At 36.5% G+C, this 22,373-nt stretch overlaps 1 protein-coding gene across 1 annotated transcript; it reads left to right on the plus strand.

The window, feature by feature from the left end:
* Positions 1–1,927: 1,927 nt before the first annotated feature.
* LOC109048337 (extended synaptotagmin-1-like) lies at positions 1,928–22,069 on the plus strand. Its single transcript, XM_042751441.1, has 31 exons — positions 1,928–2,532; positions 4,793–4,834; positions 5,915–6,049; positions 6,188–6,261; positions 6,582–6,654; positions 6,736–6,825; positions 6,921–6,976; positions 7,301–7,421; positions 8,238–8,414; positions 9,669–9,751; positions 9,976–10,024; positions 11,346–11,435; positions 11,524–11,625; positions 11,733–11,804; positions 11,906–11,992; positions 12,157–12,306; positions 12,378–12,536; positions 16,150–16,326; positions 16,526–16,608; positions 17,523–17,571; positions 17,677–17,766; positions 17,848–17,943; positions 18,080–18,151; positions 18,227–18,313; positions 18,434–18,580; positions 19,001–19,122; positions 19,244–19,342; positions 20,590–20,721; positions 20,801–20,906; positions 20,997–21,046; positions 21,132–22,069. The coding sequence occupies exons 1-31, from the start codon at positions 2,200–2,202 to the stop codon at positions 21,157–21,159; spliced, it is 3,231 nt and encodes a 1,076-aa protein (XP_042607375.1). The 5' UTR covers positions 1,928–2,199; the 3' UTR covers positions 21,160–22,069.
* Positions 22,070–22,373: the final 304 nt, after the last annotated feature.

Consider the following 22,373-nt stretch of genomic DNA (forward strand, 5'->3'; position numbering starts at 1 on the left):
AAACTTGGGTATTGCAGGAGCCAGTAGTGTTGGAAGGCACCATACATCTAGAAGGCTTTAATTCCTGCCTTAGTGTATTTAACTTGTGCTTGTCGCTTTTCCCTTGTGCTAGAACTTCTTAACCTAGCCTAAATCAGCTTTTAAGTCTCTTATTGCGTTACTTCTAGTCTATGGGCTTTTATAGCATGCTATAATAAACTTCGCCATAATTGTAGTTCCTTGCCATGTTTATTTGCGTGTCTGCTACGTGATCTGACGACACCGTGCTAAGTTTATAGGAGTGTAGTTAAATTAACCTTATAACTGAAGTTTATTGAATTTTATTTGCATGTAGTGTGCTTTTAGTTATGTAGCTGTATTAGGGGCTGGTTATTTGCCTGAATGTTGAAAGACCTTGAACAAATTGTTGCATGTGATAGTAAATGCTGCATTGACGAAATTATCGAACGCCGGTGCGTAAACGATACAGATTTAATCTGCACCGCAACAAAACCACGCCTTGAGCCAGTTGCTAGGTTGCTTCGGTGTTTTGACCGCAGTGCAGGTTAACCAGTAGTCTGTAATTGAGTCGTAGTTAATGGACGATTGTTCGATTGCATTAGCTTTTCCCAGTCATTAAACAAAATGCATTTTCTGCATCATTAGTGTTTTGCTATGCGTATAGGAGAGTACACGAGTACACCGCATTGCTTGTCACATGACAGTATGTAAACTCTCATGCGACAGCTTAAATGTGTGCTGGAGGCTAAAATTATATCGATGCACTTCCTTTTGTCCATGTTTTCGCGTTCAGCCTTTTCTGTCGCTTAAAGAATAACGTAACGGGGCTTCAGTGACTGTTAAATGATGGGTGAGTTTTTCAGAGAGACCGTGAAAATGTGCATGACCCCACACAGAGGCGTAATGCCCATTCAAAGTGAGGGGGCACGTGCCCCGTCAGATCTTTGAGCCAAGTTGATTTTGAATGCAGCTTCCAAAAGACAAAAAATAGCTGAATAATATTTTTAATATTTGATACGATCAGACCGGCGTGATTAGATGGTTCAGCACAGTTCTGCGTTCGCTGGATGGCGCTGAGCCAGAGACACGCGTTTGTATGGCGCTAAATTATAGCCAATCACACACGATTCTGTTGAGCTTATGACTGCAATGGCCAATCAGAGGCGTTCAGATGAGTCATCGTCAAAATGCTGGTGTTTTCTTCACTGCTCGCTACCTCTTTCTGGCGAGTTCTCTCGTCAGAAGAAACAAAGTGCAGACGTGTGTACGCATTTGTAAGTTAGGCTGTTGGCTGTTGCATGCATAAAATGCAACCTTCGCAGAGTGTTTGATTTATATTAACAATGCATAGTGTTTGATTTGTATTATGAATTTTTATAATTTAAATGTAAATAAATGTACTTGCACAAACTAGGGTACAATTTCAATTTGTTTATTGTGAAAAAACTCAAACATATGTTTTTATGCATTGTTCTGGGCCGCCTTTCCAAGTTAGTTGCCGTTAGGTTAGTCCAGTTTAATGCATATTGTACGCATTATTTATTTGTCAAATAAACAAAATCACTGGTAAATAAAAACACCTTAGTATCGTATTTTTTATGATATCGATACTTCAGGATCGATTCGCCCATCCCTAATAGACAGGTTTTATGTATAGTTAATAGATTACATTATTAGGCTACTTTGACCATCGCCCATTATAGATCAACATAATCTATAAGGTGGAAAATGCATCTATTTACACATATTTGAGAATCGAAATTGAGTTGTTAAATGCATCTATTTACACATATTTGTTTTTCAAATAAAAAGGAAAATTAAATAAAACATAAGTGCTATTGTGGCTGCTGTGTGTCAAATGACATAACCCCCCACCCTCATGCCTCCTCAAAAATAATGAAAACATGACGCCCCTGATCCCACACCCAGATGTTTTAAGGATCTCGATGTGGTTTTAACAAAAATCTAGGAGGGCTGAAACCGTCAAAACACGCCCATACACGCCCATCTTATAGAAATGCACAACTTTCCGCTACAAAGGAACAGACAGACGTGCCGTTTTCGTAGAGTGAGCGAATTACGAGTCACTTTTTGTTCTGTTCTTTTTTAATCGTATGTGTGCAGCACCTCTTCGTTTCGAGCGGTATTGAGTGGGTTTCTCGTGTCTAGCGCGGAACCGCTCACTGAAGACGGGATTTGATGCAGAAAGAGCCGATGTCATCTGAGGATGCAGGGCCGAGCGCGGGTGCCGCTGCAGACTCGGCCCTGCCGCAAGATTCCGCTGGAAAACACGCCGTGTCCGTTCTCTGGTCCTTTGGAAAGTGCGTCGGTGCCTTATTACCGGTCTACCTGGCTGGATATTTCGGATTCAGTATCAGTTTAGTTTTGCTCGGTCTCCTGGTTTATATGGGATGGAAACACAGTCGCGATGGAAAACGAGCGCGACTGCAAAGCGCAATGTATTTTTTGGAAAATGAGCAGGACGTCACCACTACACGGGTGTTCAGAAGTAAACGGGAATTACCGGCATGGGTAAGGAACTTTATACCATAAATGGCATCATTCTAGTAGCCAGCAGTTCAGCAACGTAGCCATCAACACCTGAAATCTTCGAGCAGATATATGGAGGATTTCTTAGCGCTTTTCGCTGGTATTATTCTTTACAATAAGCGTAAGAATCGTATATTTAGGTGCTATCGTGGCAATGACAGCTTGATTTCACGTTGTAGTTATTTACTGATATGATTTTAAATATTTATTCACCTACTCTTGCAGTGCAACCTGTTAGTAGCTATTAATTGCACATCATATGCATCATAATTACACACGCTATTAACTACACACTCAGTGTTCTACATTACTTTAAAATAACATCTATTTTTATGTTACAGTACTAATGTTTTTGTAATTACTAGAAGTTAATCCAGTATTGACCCGTTTCACGAATGGCCTTCATCATGCTAGTACTTATTCCAAAAGGGACTATTTTAGGTAAGTCACTAAAATTGTTATTTACATTGCTAGTCAGTATACCATTATGACCCGTTTCGTGATTGGTATTCATTTTGATTTTACTTTGAAATTTAAGCAGATCTGTAGTTTAGATATCAACCATTCACTTCTGACTACTGAGTAATATGCATTGATTACAAACAAGTACCCATACCTGCTACTAGTTACTATCCCAATAACAAGTAAATATTCCATTTGTGACTGGTAACAAATTGCATTTACAATAGTAGTTTCTGGGGATCTGTAGTTCAGCTAACAACTTTTTACTACTCGCTAGTATGCGTTCATGGAAGATTTAAGTTCACTGAAACGTATTCATTACAAACTAGTACATATACTTGCTACAAGTCACTATCCCAATGAAGATTTAAGTTCACTGAAACTATATATATATATATATATATATATATATATCATTACATTTGTGACTGGTAACCAGTTGCTTTTTCCATTGAGTTTTATGGGGACTGCAGCTCAGATATTAACTCTTTGATTCTGCCTAGTATTTCAGTTTTACAAGTAACTGACTACCCGTCCTTACTTTTTATTTAGTAATATTCAGATAGTTGATGGTACCATATCAGTTTTTCTAGCCGTAGTAGAATAGATACTGGCACGTGTTTATTAGGTGCTAATGTGTATTCCAGTTCAATGCCGTAATTACTAAAAAATGAACTATAAAGTAGTTTTTCTGACTATAACTTAAAAAATAAGCTGTTGTAACCAGTGAGATGCTTCACTATCATTGATTTTACATATAGAAGGATTCTTTCATTTTGTTAACAGGGAACTATAGTTTTGGTACTGTATTTATAACTATATTACGACATTATCTGTAATCAGAATGTGTGATGATGCCCCTGTATTGCAACATCCAGCAAACTCCCTGACAGAGTTCATATTAATATTCTCCTTACCTCCCTCCTTCCATCCCCCGTCCTTCATTAACTTCATTACATTCCAAAGTCAGTCCAGCCCTTGCTATATTTGGACATTGAAGTATCCAGCCTCATGGGACTGAGTCACCAACAGCTAAATGGCAAAATGAACCATTTGCAGCAAGAATTTGGTGAGGGGGTGATGGGAAAACATGAAGAAGTTGAGAATTGTTTTGAAAAGTATGACCTGTGGTCAGAGAAACAGTTGTGCCACTTTCCTCACGTACCTCTCATGTACATAGTGGCTTTTTTAACTGATGTGTTTTGTATAAACCTACCCACATCCTGTTACAAAATTATGTGTTTAAACTTTAAAGAGCACTGCTGCAGGAATATACCTTTGTCTGGTGTCTTAGGTTAAAATATATGCAGTAGTTGGGAATCATGTATGTGGAGGGTCAAGTTATATTTAATTTAATTTAATCACCTTGTTATATTTTAACTTGTATTTAACTTGTTTTATTTAGTTACACTAAAATCAGACCTGACCTTTAATTAAGGTTCCTTTGCCATTGAATATTTGTTTTTAGTCATACAGCACTTTTATGGTTCTTTCTTCCAACTATTATGATCTACTATTGCCATACTATTTAATGGAGTACATTTAGTTAAACATTTACAAGTATTCTTGTGCAAGAATGCCAGTATTTTCAAGAACTGGCAAAACTGTGTATTCCTGTGTCTGCACAGCTGGTGTCTTCCTTTGAAAATACTGGTGTTTTGTTAACAACAGCTCTGACCTTCGCGGTGTTTATTTAGTGTACAAAATATTACTGCGTGTAAAACCATTCTGTTACATGTGTTGACATCGGAAGTCAAAGTGTACTCTTTGTTTTCCATAGGTGAACTTTCCTGACGTGGAAAAGGTTGAATGGATGAACAAGGTATTAAACTCTTTATTCGAATGCACAAATGCACACGTGACCGCAGCTGCTCTTCGCTTTGTTTCTGCTTCATGATCCTGAGGGCATAGCGTGTATGTTTTCAAATTCAGTCCCTGAAGATAAATACAGTAGTTGAACGGTTTGGCAGCACTCCAGTCTTTGCATAATGTTTATAGTTGTCATTGGCGTAATACACCTATTTTGGAATAAAGGACCCACAGACTACATTGCAAAAAACCTCATAAAATATGTGAAAATTACAAAACATTTGCTTATTTCATAGACTTTTAAATGGCCACACAGACTTTGAGATCTTATCAGGAAGGAAATTGCCTCGTGAAAGTCCCATGATTTTCCGGATTCTTTCATTATTCCTCCTTTTAAAGCACAAAAATTTAAACTAATACTGGCTTTGAGATTTCATTAGTCTATTCTCATATAAGTAACAGACCAGACACTTCACAGAGTGTTCTTGAGTTTTCTTGCACACCAGACTTGTTGTTAGCATGTGGGCTTCAAAGGTTTGCCTCAAACAAACTTTTGTTTAGACAGTGAGAATAGGGAGGGTGGATTGTGGGATATGCTTCAAAGCTCACTACAAACACACACTGCTCTTTCTGATGACATTTGCAAACACCCAGTAAGTGAATATGTTATGATGCAGGTTTGTAATTGTATTTAATCATGATTCTGGTGCTAAACTAAACAGCATGGATTTAAGTTGTTGCATCAGTGTACAAAAAAAATCAATCAGTATTTTTTTAATTAATGCTCAATCTAAAAAAGATTTTATTAGGTTATTTTTATTTGGTTATTGAGTACAGCAGTCCGGTGAAGAAAAAGTGCTTTGTAGAGTTTTCCTCCTTAGTGCTTGTGATTTCCGTCTGAGGTTTGACTGACAAATTAGACTTATTTTGCATGCATTCATTTCAAAACATACTGCTCTACTGTTTGTGTATCTCAAAGAGTACATTATATCCAATTAAATATTTATATTATATACCCTTCATTGACTTGATTTTGTCATCTTCATGAGTTTCTACCATTTCTTATTGTTCATAACTATCCCGGGTCTCACAGATATTACAGCAGGCCTGGCCATTCATTGGACAGTATCTGGAGAAGCTGCTGGTGGAGACTATTGCCCCTTCAATTCGAACCGCCAGCGCTCATCTGCAAACTCTCAGCTTCACCAAAGTTGACCTGGGCGACAGGGTATACAAATCTATCTCTGATAAAAGATTGAGTTATTTGCATATGTTTCTCATATTTGAATAGGATTCTCATTCTCTGATTATCAGAGCTATTTCTGGAAAATGTTGGCTACTGACTAAGACAATTATTTTTATATAGGCTATGAAGGTAGTTGGGGTGAAGGCCTACACTGAGCATGATAAACGTCAGGTGATACTGGATCTTTATATCAGGTAGTGTTATTGGTCTCTTTTTTTGGCAAACAGGTTCCCAACCTTGGAGTTATGGTTGTGTCTTATTTATAGTATATTCTTATGTAGTATTTTTGCTTATATTTACAAAAACAGACTATTGTATTAGATTCTATTAGATTTTTATTTATATTTAAATTATTTATTATTATTTATTGTCAGTGTGATCTTTAAAGTGTATGTCTTAATTCTGTTACATGGGGGGTTGCAAGACATTTAAGACCAAAAAATAGGTTGTTGACCAAAAAGGTTGAGAACCCTTGGCTTATAGCCGTATTTAAATCCTTTTGGCTGTGTTGCAGTTATGCTGGAGATGTGGAGATCAACGTTGAGGTGAAGAAGTACTTCTGTAAAGCTGGAGTGAAAGGCATTCAGGTAAGGAGGAGGTCAACGTGACACATTAAAGATAATAAATAAAAGACTTATAGACTGAAACCAGTATCTCTTATTCTGTAGCTCCATGGAAAATTGAGGGTGATCTTGGAACCTCTTATTGGAGATGTTCCTCTCATTGGAGCCATCACCATGTTCTTCATTCGCAGACCTGTTAGTACACCATTTTCTGTCTTATTTACTTTATTGCTTTGTAATAAACCCCTCTTTTATTACACAGTCTTCGTTTCTGCTTCTCTCCATCTTAGAAACTCGACATCAACTGGACTGGGTTGACCAATTTGTTAGACATACCTGGTTTGAAGTGAGTGAATTTGTTTCGTATCACTTTCCTATTTTGGTTTTATGATTTAGATATACCGCAACTCCACTGGAATTATTAATACTATAACTCTCTCTTCTCATATGCTTCATTCATTAATAATCAGTAGAGCACTGGTCTGATTATTTAAAGTCTGCTGAGCTTCCCTTTATTCAAATAAAGCAGGGAAACATGCAGTCATTCATATTTATCATAGCTTAACTCATTATAATCACTCATAACCATTTTTTAAAATAGTTTAAATGTATTTTGTTTGTGCTTTTGTGTCCCATTTTCTCTGTACGAACCCCTTGCATTCATTTTCAGTGCCATGTCGGACACTATGATAATGGATGCAATCGCCTCTTTCCTGGTTCTCCCCAATCGTCTCACTGTGCCTTTGGTGGCCAATCTGCACGTAGCACAGCTGCGTTCCCCTCTCCCACGGGTAACACTTCACTGTGCTTTAATGGAGTATTTAACTGTTAACCTTCTTATTTTAACTATTCAAGATCCATCCAGTGTACTTTAATACTCCATAGTTTCATCATGCATGCTTGTCCAGTGTAGCTGCTTCATAATGTTGAACTGCAAGGGCGTGTTCTCATTTACATAATTACATATGTTAATTAAAGGAATAGTTCAACCAGAAATGAAAATTGCTGAAACCCATCCTCAGATCATCCAAAATGAGAGAAGAGTAGATGAGTTTGTTTCTTCATCAGAACAGATTTGGATAAATTTAGCATCACATCACTTGCTCACCAGTGGATCCTTTGCAGTGAATGGGTGCCGTCAGAATTAGAGTTTTAACAGCTGATAAAAACAACACAATAATCCACAAGTAATCAGCATGACTAGTCCATCTATTAACATCTTGTGAAGCAAAAACTTTTATCCTTAAGACGTTTTTAAATTCAAGCTGTGGCTTGCAGCTAAAATACCTGCATAATATTGTTTTCTCGCAACAGTTTAAAGTTAAAACGTCTTAATTATGGATTTGTTTCTTACAAAGACATACAGCTTTTCACTTGACAAGACATTCATTGATGGACTGGAGTCGTGTGGATTTCTTGTGGATTATTGTGATGTTTTTATCAACTGTTTGGACTCTCATTCTGATGGCACCCATTGACCGCAGATAATCCATTTATGAGCATGTGAAGTAATAAGTAAATGTTCAGCAAATTTTATTTTTGTTGAACAATTCCTTTAGGGCACGACTCTTGCACTCTGCTTAGCCTTGTTTTGTGTTTTCCCACAGGGTATAGTGCGTATCCACTTGTTGGAGGCAGAAAACCTTGCTGCCAAGGATAACTACATGAAAGGTGTGATATCTGGGAAGTCTGACCCGTATGCAGTGCTACGGGTGGGCACGCAGATCTTCACCTCCCACCATGTGGACAACAACCTTAATCCTCAATGGAGGGAGATGTACGAGGTCAGAGAGAGATGTGTATGGCTAGCAGTGTTGGGCAAGTTACACTGAAAATCTAATCAAGTGACTGATTACTGATTACTCCTTTTAAAAGTAATCATGTTACTTCAAAAGTAATTAGTAATTAATTACATTACTAGTTAGGTTACTTTTTTCTCCATGAAATGTATGAAATCCCAGCATACATGCTCCCGATAAATATTTGTTATTAAAGCGTCACAATTCACAGAACACTGTTATTTTTAACTAAAGCAAGCGGCTGCTGTGTGCATGGTTTGGCATGGCAGAATGTCACCAAAGAACGCTGCATTTATAATCTCTAAAAGACATCTCAGTTCATAAGTCTCACAAATCTCTGTTATTACACAATAGATATAGACTATGCATAATGAATCTTTCATAATGTCTACAATTCGTGTGTTATAATGAGAGGATTCGTGAGCACCCAAATTTCAGCACTGTATTGCTCAATGCTGCAAACACGTGTTGTAGCCTAAATAGAAAGTCTGCATACTTGCTTCCGTTAATCGTTTATATTTTTATATTAGTTCATGTTGCTTTTGTGCAATAGATGAATAACAATTTATTTGTTTTAGATATTTTATGTTTAGATATTTCTATTTTGTGGGAGTCCAATGAATCATTTTATTCTCATGCATCATGCACACACATGAGTCTCTGCACTCGCCTATCAAGTCTTGCCCTGCGCCGCACTCTGTTCCATTGGGTCTTGTGGGAGCAGGTCTCTAATCCACTGGCGCTTGATTCGACAGTGCACGTGCTACATCCTTTTTACAATCTCTAGAATATAAAACACTGCATTCTGTCAACAATGTAACGTGGAAGTAACCTATAGAGATCTCGGATTGTAACTATACTGTAATAACTATTTTGAAAATTACATAACGTGTTAAATTACTCAGTTACTAAAAAACTAATCAAATTACAGTAACGCGTTACTAAGTAATGCGTTACTGCCCAACACTGATGTGTAGCATGTGTTCAGTGTGGTTGCTGAAAAAAAGTGTCAAAGTTCTGAGGAAGGGGAAGCTGTGGTTTTTTGGGCTTGTAGCACTATGTAGGTGTTTACTGTGTTTTGACTGTTGTAACTGCTGGCAACAGCAAGAAAAAACAGAGTGTGATAATGGAGTATGTGACTATCATGTGCTGAGATCAGATGAGCTTAGAGCAAAAGCACAAGTTCAGAGAATCATCTGCATTTTTGTGTGACTGTGTGTGTGTTTGTGTGATTGTTAGGTCATTGTTCATGAAGTACCTGGTCAGGAGCTGGAGCTGGAGGTGTTTGATAAAGACCCAGATCAGGATGACTTTCTTGGAAGGTACTAATTCATTAATAATATAATAATATCATAGTATAATAATAAATAATTATATATATATATATATATATATATATATATATATATATATATATATATATATATATATATAGTTGAGTTTAGTTGAAGAAATATATTACAAATATAAATAAATCTTTATTAATATAAAAAAATGTTTTTCTATTTTTGTCTTTATCTATTTTCTGTGAATCATCATTTTTTAGAATGAAGCTGGATTTAGGTATTGTAAAGACAGCAGTTCTTTTGGATGAGGTACATCTTGTGGACTAATTCTTGTTTATACATTTAATGTTATTATGTTTACTTATTAATGCAAAAACTTTTTATAACAAATGTACACACACACTAATACAGTCTATATATATATATATATATATATATATATATACTAATAAATGCAGTCACTAATAAATGCAGTCTATATATATATATTTATTTATATATAATATTTTAATTTTCTATTTTTTTTGTTATGTATTTTTTATTTTTAAGTGTTAGTTCACCCAAAAATGAAAATTAGCTATTTTATTTTTTATCGTCAAGTCATTCTAGGTGTATATGACTTTCTTCTTTCAGACGAATCTAGTTGGAGTTATTTAAAAAATTGTCTTTGATCTTTCAAGCTGTTTAATGGCACTCAGCGGGTGTTGCAGTGCATCAGTCCAAAGAAGTGAAATAAAAAGCACCCATCCTTAATAAAAAGAGTCTCACACAGCTCCCGTGGGTGAACAAAGGCCTCCTGTAGCCAATTGATGTGTTTTTGTGCACCCATCCTTAATAAAAAGATTTAATCTAGCTTGCGCTCACTGTTGTACACGAAGCAGCTCCAGACGGATGACGTATGATGTTGGCTTTGCGCATGCACCGCTCAGAAGTGATGAATGTGGAAGCGCAGGGAAGAGATCAAAACAACGGTCACTAATTAGAAGTATAAAACGAGGATTTGTAAAAGAAGAATGTCAGAGGATTTCGATATAAGCCAAGAGGAGACTGGTTTTCCTTTGCTAAAGTAAGGAAACTTTGCTTACTTTGCTCCAGTTAACAAATGTTGGCTTTCACTAGACTCACCAGTGCATACGCAACACTGACCTCATACGTCATCCTCCCAGAGCTGCTTCCATGTACAACTGTTGGCACAAGCTACATTAAATTGATTATTAAGTTTCAAATATGGTTATTTTTCTTACAAAAATGCATCGATTCGCTACAGAAGGACTTTGTTCACCCTCCGGAGCCATGTGAGACAGCACTCTTTATTAAGGATGGGTGCTTTTTATTTCACTTCTTTTGGACTGATGCACTGCACCACCCGCTGAGCGCCATTAAACAGCTTGAAAGATTAAAGACAATTTTTAATATAACTCCGACTGGATTCGTCTGAAAGAAGAAAGTCATATACACCTACAGTAGGATAACTTGAGGGTAAGTAATTTATGGGCTTATTTTCATTTTTGGGTGAACTAACCCTTTAAATCAGTGACAAACATATTTATTTCACCACCCTAACTGTTTCTCAGTTATGCAGTCTGTATTGTTTATGTTAGTAATGTTTTGCTTTCCACTGTGGTTTTAGTGGTACACTTTAAAGGACACACAATCAGGTCAGGTTCATCTCAAGCTAGAATGGCTCTCTATGCTGCCCTCTGCAGAGCGCCTAAACGAAGTAAGCTCTTACATGACAAACTATAAAAACTGTGTATTTCTTGATATTCTCCTTTAATTTCCAGACTGAACCCTTTTATCAAATATAGGTGCTGGAGAGGAATAAAAACATTACGATATATGGTAAGACAGCAGATCCTCCTTCTGCTGCTATTTTGAATGTTTATCTGGACCGGGCACAAGATCTACCTGTAAGTTTGTATTCTGCACCACTGTTGCCCTTCTTTCAGAATTTATTGTTTTGTTCAAAGAGTGCTTAAAATGTCGATGTTATTCAGTAGGATGTGTTTCTGTTCAGTTTAAGAAAGGTAATAAGGACCCCAGCCCCATGGTGCAGATATCTGTCCAGGATACCACCAAAGAGAGCAGGGTATGATACCATTGTTATACAATATGGGTAAAGTTTATGGCATGTTTATACCTTTTGGAGTCACTCTTTCATATATATTTTCTCATTAATTAAAAATCCAGACGGTGTATGGGACTAACAATCCAGTATGGGAAGATGCCTTTACATTTTTTATTCAGGACCCACGCAAACAAGATATCGACATCCAGGTACAGTATAATCACTGTGATTGCAAAATATTAAATCTAGAGTGTTATTAATTTACCCCTTTTCATGATGTTACTGCAATAATATCCTTTCACGTGCTCATTTAATTGTGTATAAATACATGTAAACAATATTTCTTCACTGTAATTGCTTCCATCTGTCCCAGGTGAAGGATGATGACAGGTCTTTGACTCTGGGAAGTTTGTCCATCCCTTTGTCCCGTCTGCTCTCCAGTGCTGAGCTCAGCATGGATCAGTGGTTTCAGCTAGAAAAGTCCGGACCAGCCAGTCGTATCTACATCACAGCTATGCTGAGGGTAAGATAAGATAGATTGACTTTGGTTATTAAAAACTTGAGGACACGTAATGTAGGAGTTGTATGTTTCAGGTATTGTGGCTGAATGAAGAAGCCATCCTTACCACACCTGTGACTCCATTACCCGGAGAGGGTGATATTGAATCAGAAGTGTCTTCAGGGGTATCAAAAGTGGCTCCCACTTCAAAACGTCCCGAGCACACTAGTCCAGACAGCAATTTTGCATCTGAGGTGAGCCTGTATAGAAGTGTTGATGTCTTTTGAAAAAAATTAGTGCTGTCAAACGATTAATCAAAATAAAAGTTTTTGTTTGCATAATATGTGTGTGTGTACTGTGTATATTTATTATGTATATATAAATACACACAGATACAGTATATAATTATATATTTATATTCATATAATTTATATTATAATAAATATATCTAATATACAAACATAACATTTTTCTGAAATATACATGCATGTGTGTGTATTTATATGTAAATAATAAAAATACACATTACACACACATATATTGATATGTGAGTAATAATAAGCAGATTTCATTACTTCTATTATTAGTCATTCAAAGCTTAATCTCATGGCCCTGACAGAGACCTGGATCAAACCAGAGGACACTGTTACACCTGCAGCACTCTCCAATAATTTCTCATTTTCCCACTCCCCCCTTTATCATCTTTGGGTATCAACAGCTCCTTTGAATCTCATTCAGTTACTATTACCTACCCTCTTAAAACACATTTTGTAGTTGTCTATCGACCCCCAGGACCACTAGGTAACTTTTTGGATGAATTAGATGTGCTGCTCTCAACCTTTCCTGAGAATGGTACTCCCCTAGTTATGCTTGGAGATTTCAACATCCACCTAGATAAAACTCTATCTGCTGACTTCCACACTCTGCTTGCCTCTTTTGATCTCAACCGAGTGTCAACTACTGCTACTCACAAATCAGGCAACCAAATGGACCTTATTTACACATGACACTGCTCCACTGATCATGTACTGGTTACTCCACTGCACACCTCGGATCACTTCCTCCTCACTCTTAACCTCAACATGGTTCCTGACACATCACTTACCCCTCCACATGTCATCTTTCGACGTAACCTACGCTCACTCTCACCCTCCCAGCTATCTGCAATGGTTTCATCTTCGCTTCCTTCCCCTAAACTGTTAGCATCTTTTACTTTCTGCTCCACTCTTACATCTTGTTTAAACACTGTTTGCCCCTTGTCTTCCAGGCCAGCATGTACCACCCCTTCTGCCCCTTGGTTATCTGATGTTCTACGTGAACATCGTTCTAAGCTTAGAGCTGCTGAAAGGGTGTGGCGCAAATCCAAAAATACTACTGACCTTAATGTGTATCAGTCACTCCTCACTTCCTTCTCTGCTAATGTCTCCACTGCTAAAAGGACATGATACTACCATAACAAAATTAACAATTCATCTAACTCTCGCATACTTTTTAAAACATTTTCCTCGCTCCTTTTCCTCCTCCTCCTCCTCCCCCTCCTGCTTCATCTCTAATAGCTGACGACTTTGCTACGCTTTTTCATTAAAAAAATTAAAAACATCAGTGCACAATTTTCCACACCACAATCCCATCAAGCACATCTCACCAGCAAACATACACTCATTCACATCCTTCTCTTCACTCTCTGAGGCAGAAGTCTCCAATCTCATCCTTTTTAATCATCCTACTACTTGTCCGCTTGATCCTGTTCCATCTCGTCTCCTTCAAGCCATTTCTCCTGCAGTTGTACCTGCACTCACTCACATCATTAACATATCCCTCCACACTGCTGTTTTCCCCTCATTATTTAGACAGTCTCGTATAACTCCACTATTTAAGAAACCCACCCTCAACCCATCTCTCTTAGAGAACTACAGATGAGTTTCCCTTCTTCCTTTCATTGCAAAAACACTTGAACAAGCTGTGTTCAACCAAGTCTCTGCCTTTCTCACACAGAACAACCTCCTTGACAGCAACCAATCTGGCTTCAGAAGTGGACATTCAACTGAGACTGCCTTGCTCTCAGTTGTTGAAGCCCTAAGACTGGCAAGAGCGGAATCCAAATCTTCAATACGTATCTTGCCTGATCTATCCACTGCTTTTGACACTGTTAACCACCAGTTCCTCCTGTCAACCCTACTGGCAAAGGGCATCTCAGGAACCGCACTCCAGTGGTTTGAGTCTTACCTATCAAATAGGTCCTTCAAAGTATCTTGGAGAGGTGAGGTGTCGCAACATCTAACTACTGGGGTGCCTCAGGGATCAGTTCTTGGACCACTTTTCTTCTCTGTCTACATGGCATCATTAGGTTCTGTCATTCAGAAACATGGCTTTTCATACCACTGCTATGCTGATGACACTCAACTCTACCTCTCATTCCATCCTGTTGATCCGACGGTAGCTGCTCGCATCTCAGCTTGTCTAACAGACATTTCTTGCTGGATGAAGGACCATCACCTTCAGCTCAACCTTGCCAAGACAGAACTGCTTGTGGTTCCAGCAAATCCATCGTTTCATCACAATTTTACCATCAAGTTAGGCACATCAACCATAACTTCTTCAAAAACAACCAGAAATCTTGGAGTTATGATTGATGATCAGCTAACTTTCTCAGACCACATTGCTAAAACTGTCCAGTCCTGCAGATTTGCTTTATTCAACATTAAGAAGATCAGGCCCTTTCTTTCGGAACATGCTGCACAACTCCTTGTTCAAGCTCTTGTTCTGTCCAGGCTGGACTATTGCAATGCTCTCTTGGCAGGTCTTCCAGCCAGTTCTATGAAACCTTTACAATTAATCCAGAACGCGGCAGCAAGATTAATTTTTAATGAGCTGAAAAAAAAACACGTCACACCTCTGTTTATCAATTTGCACTGGCTACCAATAGCTGCTCGCATAAAATTCAAGGCATTGATGTTTGCATACAAAACCACCGCTGGCTCTCCACCCCTTTACCTAAATTCATTACTTCAGACTTATGTGCCCTCTAGAAGCTTGCGTTCTGCAAGTGAACGTCGCTTGATTGTGCCATCCCAAAGAAGCACAAAGCCACTTTTACAGACTTTTAAATTAAATGTTCCCTCCTGGTGGAATGACCTGCCCAACGCAATCCGAGCAGCTGAGTCCTTAGCCATCTTCAAGAATCGGCTTAAAACACTCTCTTTCTCTCAATCTCTTCCATCTTTATTTGACCCTCTAACTGCAGCACTCACTATTCTAATTCTATTCTTAAATAAAAAGAAATAAATCTCACTACCGTTCTAATCTTTTTGTATTATATTATTTTTTATTTTTTTTTATTATATATTTTTTATTTTGATTTATTATTCTATTTTGATCTATTCTTTTTCTATTCTATCTTTTTTCTTTTTATTTATTATATTATTTAAAAGCCCTTGCTACGTGTACTGCATTTAAGCTAACAGACTTGTTATAGCACTTATATATCATTGCTCTTTTGTTATTTTTGCTTCCATTGTCTTCATTTGTAAGTCGCTTTGGATAAAAGCGTCTGCTAAATGACTAAATGTTATGTAATTTTAATGTAATATATTATCTAGACAAAATTTTTTATTCTGGATGCGATTAATCACGATTAATCGTTTGACAGCACTAAAAGATATATATATATATATATTGTAATGTTTTGTCTAGACAAAATTTTTTATTCTGGATGCGATTAATCACGATTAATATATATATATATAGGTGTATATATATATATATATATATATATATATATATATATATATATATATATATATTGCGATTAATCACGATTAATCGTTTGACAGCACTAAAAGTGTAATTATCCCATGTTCAATATAGGGTGTTCTGCGGATCCACCTGGTAGAAGCCCAGAGTCTCATTGCTAAGGACAATTTAATGGGCGGGATGGTGAAGGGGAAGAGCGACCCGTATGTGAAGATCCGAGTGGGAGGACTGGCATTCAAGAGTCAGGTCATCAAAGAGAACCTCAACCCCATCTGGAATGAACTTTATGAGGTATGCATGCTAATTTATTGCATGTGTAACATGGAGGGATATGGCTTATTTCTTAAAACACATGGATTCCATCTTGTCTAGCTGATTTCTGCTTTAAGAGTCACTTCATTCAAACATTTCTTTTCGACTCTGGAAAATAAACATCCCCATTGCAAAGAAATATTTTTAAGTTATGCATACCTGTTTGCTTGTATTGTAGGTGATCTTGACCCAGCTGCCAGGTCAGGAGGTGGAGTTTGACCTTTATGATAAAGACATTGATCAGGACGACTTCCTTGGCAGGTGAGGTGGCAACCTTCTCCGTCAACTTTCAGAATTTTATGCTGAAGTTTTAGTATAGTAGCTTACTGATTCTTAAGTAATAAGGAAAAAACAAGCTAAAAATCGCCTACACTTCTGTTTAAAAATTTGGGGTTGGTATTTTTTTTTAGTGTTGTTGAAAGAAGTCTCATGCTCACCAAGGCTGTATTTATTTAATTACAACTTCAGTAAAACAGCAATATTTTAAATTGTATGATTTTTTTTATTTTAATATATTTTAAAATGTAAGTTATTCCTGTGTGATGAATTTTAAGCAGCCATGAATCTAGTCTTCAGTGTCACAGAAATCATTCTAATGTTAATATGATGCTCAAGTAGCATTTCTTCTTATTATCAATGTTGCAAACAGATGTTCTGCTTAATATTTTTATGGAAACCATGATACATTTTTAAGGATTATTTAATGATAATGAACAGCAAACTCAAAAGAAGAACTGTTGCCACTAGCTAATAGCATTTTCTTTATAATTTGTGTGACAGAGCCAATGGTTTTTTTTGTGTTTTAGAGAAAATGGCCTTTTTTATGTGGTTTAGACTGTGTGATGTTCTTGAACTCATAGCACATAAAATATATCCCTTCATGATATAGACTGACTTGAATGATTGATTGTCAAAATGTTTCTTTAAAAGATGCATATTTGTATTTCTGTTTTGCTGAGGCCTAATATATATCTTAATGTATAAGAAGTAGTGAGTTACAGTCTGAGGACGGATAGCTTTAAGAGTATTGAATGTACAGTTCAGTTGTACTGTACATTTGTGTTAAGAACATGCTAGTGATCTCTGATTCATTTCAAAGTGCCAGAGAATTAGTTCTTCAGTTTTGTTGATCAGTGTCAGTATTGTTCCTGCACTGATTTATTATCTGGTTGCAGGGTTAAAGTGAGTCTCTCAGACCTCATCAGTTCTCAGTTTACTGATCAGGTGAGGCTCTCTCTGTTTTTACATAGAACTTTTTTTGTCTTTTTATACTTTCTATATCTGCTTGTATGCTTGTTTACACCTATTTATGCCTGTGTCCTGCTGCAGTGGTATACTCTGAATGATGTGAAGTCTGGACGACTTCATCTTGTGTTGGAATGGGTGCCTAAAGTTTCAGATCCCACCAGACTTGAACAGGTAATGTGCTTTTATTATATATGATTGAATTGTTCATCCGAATTCAATAATATCAACTGATTTTGTGATTTTTACATTCAGATACTACATTACAACTATCGTCAGTCTTACCTGAATAAAACGGTTCCTTCTGCTGCGTTGCTTTTTGTGTATGTTGAGAGAGCACATGGTCTGCCTGTGAGTTTCTTTTTTATTTTCATTCAAATATTTGAATTATTTCTTCACAGCTTAATTTGCAGTAGCTTGTATTTAGCATCGACTTTGCTTCAATGAACTGAATAAGTTTGCACTGAAAATGTACTTTTGTTTCCAGTTAAAAAAGAGCGGGAAAGAGCCGAAGGCAGGAGCAGAATTGTCCCTCAATAACATATCCTACCGAACCAAAGTAAGACACTGACAAATTTATACTGATGTTTTTAAACTATCCAAGACTCACAAAGGAATCATGTCTCCCCCACAAGTTGTCAATCGCTCGACTTCTCCACAGTGGGATGAAGCTTTTCATTTCCTGATTTATAACCCACCAGAAGACACGCTTATATTCAAAGTGAGAACTATTTTACAGTACATGTTGATTTTAAGGAGTGAATTAATGTCAGAAGGACGATATTTACATAATGTTTTCTGCAGTGAATTGTATTTAAATGAATTTGGTGTGTGTTTGCAGCTCTCTCACAGCTGGGGTCAGGCTCTGGGCTCTCTTGTGCTTCCTGTGAGGGAGCTGCTGGGTGAGAAGGATCTGGTGCTGGACCGCTGGTTCAGTCTGGATGGAGCCATGCCTGAAAGTCAGATTCTGCTGAGAGCTGAACTCAAGGTTAGAAATCACACACATATTCAACATGTGCTGAACAGCAGGACATGTTTACATTCAGCCAGAATGAAGTCTATTAATACAGACAGCCGTGTTCCAACATGCACATACTTTTGGTCATGTAGTGTATTGTATTCCACATGGAATGAAACACAATTGCTACAATACTACTGTTAATCTTTTAAGTAATTAAGGCTTTTCTTCAACAAGGATGCATTAAATTGATCAAATGTGACAGTAAAGACATTTATAATGTGATAAAAGATTTCACATAATGCTTATATTTATATTTTAGAATATTACTGTTTTTAATGCATTTTTGATCAAATAAATGCAGCCTTGGTGAGCATAAAATGCTTTTTTCAAAGACATACATTTTTATTGGTAGTATAAATTAAACAAAAAAATCTTGTCTCTTAAAAGCTCCTAGACAGCAAGTTGGCTCAATTTAGCAATGCGGAGGATTCAGGTCATGTCATCCCCACTGGAGACGCAGCTGCTGCAGCCAATTGTGAGCTCCGACACAGAAGTGTGCCCGTCCAAGGGTGAGCTCAAGAGGAGCTGTATTTCATTTGAAACAGTGTGTTAGTGTTCATAGGCAGAACCAGTCAGTAACTGACATTGACACGTGTGTTGGTTTATTTGTGTGGATGGATGTAAATACAGAGGTGAGGATGCCAGTTCAACCGGGAAGGCCCAGGTGAAGCTCTCTGTTGCCTATTCATCTGAGGAGAACCGACTGGTCATTACCGTCCATGCCTGCAGGTAGGAGTCACACAAGCAAAATAAAGACCAATCAATGAATAATGCTACTAAAGGTGACCATTAAAAACTTCTCATTTTATTTTGGTAATCAACCAATTATTGGACACTTTCAGTTGCTATAGAATAGAATAGAATAGAATAATTATATATTGGATATACAGTGCCTTGCGTAAGTATTACTCCTTCATTTATGATATGATTATGTTAAACTGCTTTAAATTACTTTTTTTTTTCACATCAATCACAGCAAAAACAGAACGGTCACATCTCTGTTAATTTATTAAAAATAAAAAACTGAAATAAGTACATTGCATAAGTATTCAAACCCTTAACTGCCATTCCATATCAAACTTATTCAATTGAATTTGCCACAGGTAAACTTTCACTTGAAGTGTAGTAACATCTACAAGCAATATGAATGCTCCTGAGCTAAATTTCAACTGTCCCAGATAAAGGTTTGAATGCTTATGCAATGGAATCATTTAAGTTTTTTAATGAATTTGCAAAGATGTTAAAAGCCTGTTTTTTGCTTTACCGTTATGGTGTATAGATTGTAGAATGATGTGGGGAAAAAGTAATTTAAAGCAGTTTAACATTAGGCAGCAACATAACAAAACGTAAAAATAAATAAAGGGGTATGAATACTTTCGCAAGGCACTGTATATGTTTAAATAACAAAACAAATTATGAACAAAAATTTAAATATTCAATAATATAATATAGTAAATATTCTTAGTATATAGTTAAATGTATACATTTTATGTTGAATAAAAAATAAAATTACTATTAAGTTATATCTGCTTGAAACCAAAAATGATTAATGTATCTTTAATATAACAGTGTTATATGTGTGTGTGTTTATTATGATACATAAAAATATTTTAATTATTCTAATTTCTAATTTTTTATTCTAATGTTATTAATTTCAGTATTCTAAATGTATAATAAATATATAAATATATTTACCTGCAAAATAAATGATAATACAATATAATGGTCATTTTAATATATATATATATATATATACTAGCTATATATTACTAGCTATTACTAGCTATGGTCCTCAGATAATTTATATATACATATATATATATATATATATATATATATATATATATATAAATTATCTAATAATTTAACAATCATAAAAAGGACAAAAATGTATTTTTTTAGGCTGAAAAAGAGCCTTATTACTAGCTATGGTCCTCAGGTTTTTTTTCTTTCATAATTCTCTATTCTCTGCACAGGAACTTGCCGTCCTACTCTAAGGATCCTCCAGACACGTACATCTCATTTATTCTACTTCCGGACAAGAACCGGATCACCAAAAGGAAGACCAGTGTTAAGAAGAAAAGCCTCAAACCTGAGTTCAATGAGAGGTTAGTAGGAACATTCATCAAATCACTGTCTGATGACACCGAGAGCCGAATGTTCACCATCTTTCACTTGCTCCTACAGATTTGATTTTGACATGTCACATGAAGAAGCTAAGCAGAAACATCTTGAAGTGTCTGTCAAGAACAGCGTTTCCTTCATGAGTCGTGAAAAGGAGCTTCTTGGCAAGGTATTCATCATGTGACGAATCAGATAACAAGACCACAGACATTACAGACCATCTTTACATGACTACATTTCAATCTGCATTCTGTTTCAGCTTCAGATAGACTTGAGTCAGCTGGATCTCAAGGCAGGAGTATCACAGTGGTATGTGCTGAACTGTTGTTCACTGTAGATTACACTGAGATTAAACAGTGTTTGCTTATGTATGTTCTTATTTGTACAATTTCAGGTATGACTTGTCACATGAGACCAACTGACTGACTGGCCTTCCCATGTTGACTTTATCTGCAATTGTTTAAAGTGGAGGCCGATTTCACAGATGTTATCCTGACACTAGCAGAGGGTCCTAGAGCAGGTCCTGAGAGTGCATCATGGAATTGCTGTGCAACTAGCTTTCACCCAAAATATAGCTTGCTTGATTTCCATCTTAAACAAATGACGTTAGGACAAGAAGGCTATGAAGGTGCCACCTTGAGTCAACACATCAACAGCTGGAGAAATGTTACATTTTTTTAAGTATTTAATTTGTAGGTTTTTGAGCTCCTGCACTTTATGGGTCATTGAGAATGCAGCAATGAGAAGTTGGAGCTTCTGTTCAGCTGTGATTTTTCAGTGTTTATTGCATTTCATTCCAGCATCTCAAAAAAAAAAAAAAATGCTTCTGGAGTTGATTAGTTCCAGATGAATCCACATCATGCATTTCAAAATAACCAAATTGTAAAATATTTGTATTCTGATTTTTTTTTTTTCTTTTTTAAAAAGAGGGCAATGAAGAAGGAATCCTTTTTTATTTTTTCCTCTTTGAAATCTATTAAGTGTTTAGTTATTATCTGAACATTTCATTATCATCTTTGGTTCACATATTTCAGCCTCATGTTTGTGACTAGACTATTCATTTTATACATATCAAAAACGTGTCAATCTTTTCCCAAAGATTTAAAATATATATTTTATGTATGTATGTTTGAACCAAAACGCAGCATGAATATTTAAAATTTAAGTGCCAATGAGTCTCTGAGAGACAGATGCTCAAAAATGTTACAAAAATGCTCGAGTTGTGTCTTGAAGTAGGGAGGGAGGTTGTTGACATCGAAATGTAGTGCTTCTGCACCCTATTAACCAGAGCCTGTATTGCAGTTTTAATAAATATGCCATTTGCACTTTAAACACCGATTTGTTTTTTGTTTCGATATTGAGATTCAACATGCCTTCTGTACATATTTAAATTATTCAATTTCGTTATTAATAATGAATTAGCCAGTTATGTTAAGAATAATAAACAGCTGTGATATTCACTGTTCCGAGAGAAAATAGTAGTTGGCACAGCTAAAGCCAAACAGTCATGAATAAAGTCATTAAAATGCCACAGCGGGGACCACTGGGATTCCCAATTAGTAATGCTGTAATTCCAGCGTTCCGCCAGGAGATGGCGACAGAAAACCCCAGTCATTCAACTTCACGCTAGCGATGT

This window comes from Cyprinus carpio, chromosome B23 (assembly GCF_018340385.1).
Source record: "Cyprinus carpio isolate SPL01 chromosome B23, ASM1834038v1, whole genome shotgun sequence".
Classification (NCBI taxonomy): domain Eukaryota; kingdom Metazoa; phylum Chordata; class Actinopteri; order Cypriniformes; family Cyprinidae; genus Cyprinus; species Cyprinus carpio.